Source organism: Octopus sinensis, unplaced genomic scaffold (genome assembly GCF_006345805.1).
Source record: "Octopus sinensis unplaced genomic scaffold, ASM634580v1 Contig10815, whole genome shotgun sequence".
Classification (NCBI taxonomy): domain Eukaryota; kingdom Metazoa; phylum Mollusca; class Cephalopoda; order Octopoda; family Octopodidae; genus Octopus; species Octopus sinensis.
Window position 1 is genome coordinate 283,308 of NW_021832223.1, and position 7,252 is coordinate 290,559.

At 43.6% G+C, this 7,252-nt stretch overlaps 1 protein-coding gene across 1 annotated transcript; it reads right to left on the reverse strand.

Annotated features, from left to right (window-relative positions):
* Nucleotides 1-336: 336 nt before the first annotated feature.
* Nucleotides 337-2,417, reverse strand: LOC115228532 (inositol polyphosphate 5-phosphatase OCRL-like). Its single transcript, XM_029799102.2, has one exon. It carries the CDS (start codon nucleotides 2,407-2,409, stop codon nucleotides 586-588), a length of 1,824 nt encoding a protein of 607 aa, XP_029654962.2. The 5' UTR covers nucleotides 2,410-2,417; the 3' UTR covers nucleotides 337-585.
* Nucleotides 2,418-7,252: the final 4,835 nt, after the last annotated feature.

Consider the following 7,252-nt stretch of genomic DNA (forward strand, 5'->3'; position numbering starts at 1 on the left):
TCACGAGCCATCTTTCGTTCGATTCTTCGGCATAACAATTACTACTAATATAACAATAATTTTGCAGAATAACATTAATTAAAATTTCCAGCAAAACCAACTACAGTAAACTCGAGAAATTTTAGAAATGGGCAGATTCGATAATTTCCCTAAGAAATTTATATTTTGCTTAAATAATTGCGGATTCAAGAGAGCTTACAGTACTAACATCACAAATATGTTCGAATGACCTAACCTTACGACTCAATCTGTCAACAGAAAGCAGATTACTTTTCCCTAGTCTATGCATCTCAGAATAGTAAAATTAGTTGGAATACGTATTACGAATGAGGATATTGTACTTGGCGTCAATATCCCCCCAAATTTGGTTAAATGTCAAGTCGTCCTCATTAGTGAAATAAAGAATGAACAAAATTCGTTTGTTCACGTCCCCCTCAAAGTATAAATTTGCACCACTAAACAAGACCGGCTCAATCCTCGTTGCCAAAAAGTATTTATCGTGTTCACTCCAACCACGACTAATGAAGCGGAAGAACGACATCAAATAAAGCAGAACCCGTCGACAGTGAGAAGACATTAACTCAATCACCTCCCTTTAACCCCCAACCATACCTTCACCACCGACGAGACCGACGGATTCTCAAAGTACTCCATTAGATCAGGACTCACCAACGACTCAGGAAGGCAGCTTAGAATCACGAGGATTGTCTGCAGTGTGGCCGGGGCTGAGGCTACAAATATTAATAAATGATCACCCTCGAGAGTGGCAGGAGTACAGCACTGACAATACCCGTCCATACACTTGACAATATGACAGATCTCACTTTGACGATCCTCCTCCAAACAAGTGTGGATGTCCTCCTGTCTTTGACGCAGAAAACAGTCAATCAGAAAATATAGTTCTTTGGGGACTGGCAATTCCCTCTGACAACCATCCACTTCACTCCGTGTCTGACAGGCAATTGGCTCCACGAGAGAACACGTATACTTGAGCTCCTGTCCGACGGAGGTGGGAGGGAAGAATCCTTCAACCGAGACGAAATAATGTGACCCTCCGTTGACCTTGATGATCAACATGTGGTCTATCTTTCCTTTCTTTTCACGGAAGTACTCCAATTCGAGACTGGTGATGTGGATAGACACGTGCACGGTAACCGACGTCCCGCGGTGAAGGAGGTGACTCCGCGGCTCCACGGTGACCCACGTTTTTCTCAGTCCATTCTCAGAATCAGCCACCTCAATGTCAAAAAGGGCTTCCGTGGACCCGACGTTGCTCACGGAAAATGTGCGTTCGACAATTTCCATGAAAAAGACCTCACCAAAGCGAAGTTCGTTGCTAGAAATGAGGACCTTCGGCTGGAGGTGCATTTCCTTCCTGGAATTCTCTTCATAAAAATATTTCGTCGTCTTCTCCTTCTTCCGTTGGTCAACGGTCCCCACTTGCACGGAAAACAGTCCCCTAACAGGTCGGTGGTCACTAAAACGGATATTCGGAAGGCTTTGATAGACAAGACACTGGACGGGATTGGCAGGACAGTGGAAATAGAGGACACGGTCAGTCCAGGCGGGGACTCTGCCCTTCCCACTCGAGTCGTACTGGTCAGTCCCACTGTCGAATTTGTAGGTCGGCGGGAACGTGATTGGGGCCTCCTCGTAGTCCACAAACACCTCCCCTTCCCGTCGCCCGACAGACAGTTGGTCGGCCGCAAGGAGGTCGGAAAGACGGCCGTTTTTGACTTTCCAACGGACATGGTCGTTTGGGATATTGGTCAGTCGGTAATTGAGATCCCCCAACCAAAAAACCACGTCTTGTCTGTCTTGGAGAAACGTATTTGCCATATCTCGAAAGTTTTGATTTCTTTCAGCAACATTCTCGTCATAGGCAGGAAAGTGTGACCCCACAAACGTGATTTGTGAGTCACGGAAACGAAGTGTGGCAGCCAATCCCCCTTTATTGCCAATCAGTCCCATCAGCCCAGTGGCCAAATACTGTTCCCTGACCAACGAAATGTCCCCCTGGCAGTGATTTGCCGTGTAAATGAAAAGTGTGATGCCAAAAAGTCGCTGTCGGGATGTCCTCACGAATCCTCCATTCATGTATCGGTCGATGAGGGACAACCACTCTTGTTCGCGGACGGTGATCCCCGACGACCTCAGAAAGGCCTCTGTGCCCAAATCCATTTCCTGGAGGGACACTGCGTATATTTCTGGGAGGGGATATTCGGGAGGAGGAAGGAATAATTCTCGCAGTGATTCCTTTGGCAGTCGGGAGTTGACGTTGAAGGTTATGCACATTATGTTGATGGACGAGTATGTCGTGTATTCCTTTTGGTGTTCGTTCAAGTAGTAGGCCAGTTCGAGTTTTGTCTGGACTGGTTGGGACATTTTATTACCGTCCAACTGAGACATTGTGATGCCTGTTTTATGTCCAGATTTCACCAGATTAATTATTAATATTCAAACATCTGAATAATATATTAATTATATTCTAATTAAATTATTTATTATCCAAAGCAATCCTTAAGTTAATGCCAGTGTTATGTTCTAAATGAGCTTATTTAGTTAAAAGATTAGGCGTGTTTGGTGTCGGAATTTGCTCTTATCTTTTTATACGTGTCTGTTTATACTCTCAATTGGACATTTTATAGGTTGGCGTGATATCTCTAGTTATACAATGTATCTTTGACTTTAGACATGTTTTCCAACATTACTTTATTGTTTTATTAAATAGTGGCATTGCGTTTCCAATGCCTAATTGCGATCTCTGGCTGAATATGTATAACTAGAATACGATCTTTGAGAAATACCCCAGTCGTCCTCAAGCCCGACTTGACTAAATAGGACAGACATCACCAAGCCAGGCATCAGAATGGGCCTAGCAAGGCAGTTTAGTCCGTAAAAAACCATTGAGCGTAATTAGCTGTTCATTGGGTACGGCAATAAAATTCACATTGTTAGTTAGGCCTACAATTTGTTAATAACAATCTAATTCACAAAGCTCTGGGAAAAGCTGGTTTTCCTTAAATTCTGGAAACCGACGGGCCTTCTTTTTGAAGATGCAAAACGTCCAGATGGCTGTACACTTTTCGCTTATAAATCCGGGAAGCAGTCGTTTGGGACGTCACCTGTGCCGACTTTTTCGCCACGACTTGTCGACCCGGTTCGTCGGCGGAGAATGCCGAATTCGCGAAACTAACGAAATACGAGGATTTACGCGATCGATTTTGCTTTTGGGAAATTGCCGTCGAGACTTCCTGTGCTTTTGGGGACAAGACGTTTACTCATCTTAAGAAACTTGGCCGCCTGTGCACTTACCGCTCCAGAGATCCCAAAGAATTTATATTCCTTATTCAGAGGATCTCGCTGGCTGTTTTACGCGGGAATTGTCTTTCAATCCTGCGAGCCAGTACTTAATAGCTAGATTTTTTTTAACAATTTCCAATTTTAATATATAATGAGGAAAAGTGTTGAAAGATTAATCGAAGGGAGAACGAGCAGCCTGACGGATAGCCAAACTGTTCCCCCGGATAACGGCGATCGAGAACCGCTGGAAAAGCCAGTCCACCTCCCGAGGATCGTGAGTGCGCATTTCGCCCCAAGCTTGCGGAGGAATTTTTTCGTCATTGGACCAAGAGCACCCGACGTCGCCACCGCTATCGGCATCACGAAAAACTCATCCGAAAGGGCAGAATATTTGGTTAGCTTTAAATCCTCAGCCTTCTTAGCAGCAGATTTAGCTTCCAGAGCACACAAAGTTAGGTGTGAAGCAGAAGAATCAATAAACACAGTCTAGTACTCACAAACATAAAACAGTCCCTACTTTGCTACTATATTGTCTAACCCACCACCAAAAGTCGAAAAGAATAATTATTCAAACAATTGGCTGTTACCCCAGCGCGAATATTTTGCAATAAAATCGTCTGCCTTCTCTTTTTGAACTGAATATTCCTCCACCAACGGGTTTCTCCACCGGTCATAATCAACGTCCACAATTCCTGCCACCACCTCCTTCCCAAAAAAACGCGGAAACGTCCTCTCATCCTCAATCAAATGTGCATACCCCCCGTCCATCCCCAATTCGACAGCAAAGTACGGAAAACCAGACGGAATCTACAATCACCCCACAAAATACAGCAGTTCGGAGAGTCTTTCCTCGAAAATCGACAACTTTCCTGTTCATAGCCCACTCACCCTCGCACTCCATCAACGCCTTCTTGAAGTACAGAAGTGGGGCCAGTCCTTCCTCTATCGGAATGCACTCCACGACCATGTGAGGAGCACTGCTCAAGTTCTTGACTGTCTCCATAAACAGAAGGCTTTGTCCCGTCGTGTTCTGAAAGAATTGGACGAGCCTTCCCTTGAGTGTCTGCAACTCCTCGAAAGTACTCTCCAAACACCCCCTGGACGACCCCTCATGCTCGACTGCCACCAAAAGACAATGTCCGTCCACCAGTGACTGCACTGAGGGCACACTCACATACACAAACTGTCCTACTAACACCTGCAAGTGAATATTCGACTTGCCCAGACATAACTGACAGTCCTCCATTGCTTGGAGTGCACGTTTATGGTCTACTATCACCCAATCAGACTACTCTTTATGGCCACTGTTATGTCCTGTCGTCCACTGTCCTCAAATACACTCAATTTGCCCACTCCTCTCTTCTGTCCGTAGTCGAATGAACTGTGCTTCTCGTCGTACACCAGTTCTCGCAGGTCCTTCATATTTTCATTTTCGCCCTTCCGCTTGACTGAACACACGTGCTGGACACTCCCATCCCTGTCCACGTGTTGTAGCACTTGGGGTTTCCTTAGACTAGCCATTTCTGACTCAATTTCCTTAGCTAGTTCCTGTCTTGTTATAAATATGATTATACTTTATTTCCCGTCAGTTCAGCCTTTATTAGTCTTGCTCCTAACTTGTTTAGTCTGTTTTCTAAAGACGTGTCTTCCTCTGTTTTTCTGCCTTTTTTCCAACTTTTTCTGGTGGTTGGATCGGGTTTGGAAGGTTCTTGATCAGTGGGTTTGAGGAATTGTCTTTTCGAATGCGAATTTCCGCCATCCATGTGCGACATTGAGACTGCACCACGACAACTTGTATTTCAAATATATTATTACAATTAATAATTCCAAATTATTTAATACAACCTTAATACATCATAATTTAATTCATAAATTAAACTCATTCGTAAAAAAATATTTTATAAGGATCCCTTTGTATTTTAAATATAATGATCTACTCACACATACATTGTGTCAGTGAATAAATATTTGTTTGGACGAGAGGACAGTGAATTGTGACAAAGTGAGATTGATGTGAACATTAACCTGAAGACCAGCTATTTAAAATGTGCAGTTTAAAAGACAAGTACATGTCACTTAATCAGATTGTGCAGCACAATGAATTGAATTTGTCGTCCACTGTGATTGATTGACGGGAGTGCCGGCAGCAGTCATTTTTAGCTCGATTCCTCTCAAAGTCACGCAAAGTGCGAAATGTATGCCGACTGTGTCTAACATGTAGATATTATGCCTGAAGGAAGACTAGTCGTCAATAGATTCTGTCCGATGCTTGTTTTAAGTTTAGGCCGTCTTCGCCTGGGGGTATTTTGTGTGGTTTGTGGGGACAATTCGTCGGGAAAACACTACGGAATATTCACCTGCGATGGGTAATGCCACAAATTGTATTGTAGATGTGCCGGGTTCTTCAAGGTACGGATTGTTTCTAACATGAAGCGGTCCATCAGGAAGAGGTGCAAATATTCGTGTCGAAACAACAAACAGGAATGTCTGGTCGACAAGTCCAATCGAAATCATTGCCGATCGTGCAGATTACAACGTTGTCTTGTAGCGGGAATGAATGTGGAAGGTCAGTGTGCCTAATTGAGTGAGAGAGATGCGCAAAAGAGCCGGAAATATCACGCTGCTGTAGTTAGTTAAGTAGGATTAGTTGACATGGAGAACACTGATTGTGGTTTATCAGATTCCACAAGTGTGACCTCATTTCTCGATCATTATGTGTTGTAGCCGTCCAAAATGAGCGAGGTCCGCGGATGGGAAATTCGTGGAAAAATCAGGAACAACTCGACAGGCTGAGTGACTCCACCAACTCCATGGAAAGTCTCGACTATTCATCCCTCGAGTCAGAATTTGATAAAAAAATTAAATTACTGACAGTAAGACTCCCTCATTAGACAGGTCTTGTATACTTCTCTGGAATCCGGGAACGATTCTAACAGAAGCACAGTCCTCCTATTCATCTACCAGTTCTATCGGACCACCTTGATCCCTACATTTTTACGACTGGGAGAGAATGACCAGAAACAGCTAATTCAGTGCAGATCTTTGATTGTCTTTATTTTATGTGCTGCCGAAAAAGGACAACTTTACGTCAGAGGTTAGCACATCTCAGAATCTTAGACTCTGTTCTGGACGACTTGGATGTGAGCAAAATAAACATTCCTATAAGACGTGTCATTGACCTCAACTTGTCGCCCTCTGAGTTCAATTTTATATACCCCATCGCCTTCTACAACATTGGTTTGCCACACAATGTGTCAATTTAAAGCAGTGGGTGAGACCGTCAATGCTCTCTCCGGCCGCGAGTGTGTGGAGTCTCTGTATTGGTCTCTCATCAGAGAATTCACCAAATATTTAAGCTCGGACTATCAGGACGTCTCCGCAGACTGGCACAAATACTGGACTGCGTGTCCCAGAGTACAAAGTTGTAGTTACTGACATTAATATTAACTTTCCTAAATATATTTTCCTTCATTCACAAATCAATCATCAAATCGATGAATACTGACCCACTTTTTGCACTTTTCAATCTTTTTGTGTGCACTTTATGGCACGTGTAAAAGATACGGGTTAATCGCTTAAGGGAATATTCTTGACTTGTTTGAATTGGATGCTCCTCCCGGCCACAAAAAGTGTCCCAGCTGATTCTTGTAATAGACCGGGGATTCTGGTTCTGACATTATCAGTTTGTATATTTTCTAACAATGAGGCCATCGACTACCTGACTGCTAAAGTGCATGCGAGAACTCTTCCAAATGCTAGTTGATTGGAGACGACGGAACAAGGCGATCAAATACTTGTGAATATATATTTCACAAACACACAGCACACAGGAGATCAGAGTGAACAAACCCAATGCAATGAAGGAGCCGATATGATGACTCGGAGTGATCATGTTCGCCATCATGTTCATGTCTACGTGGCAAATATCGTCAATGAAATATTTGTCGGT

Excerpts from the sequence above, each read along its gene's own strand:
- LOC115228532 (XM_029799102.2), bottom strand. The coding sequence starts at position 2,409 with ATGTCTCAGTTGGACGGTAATAAAATGTCCCAACCAGTCCAGACAAAA.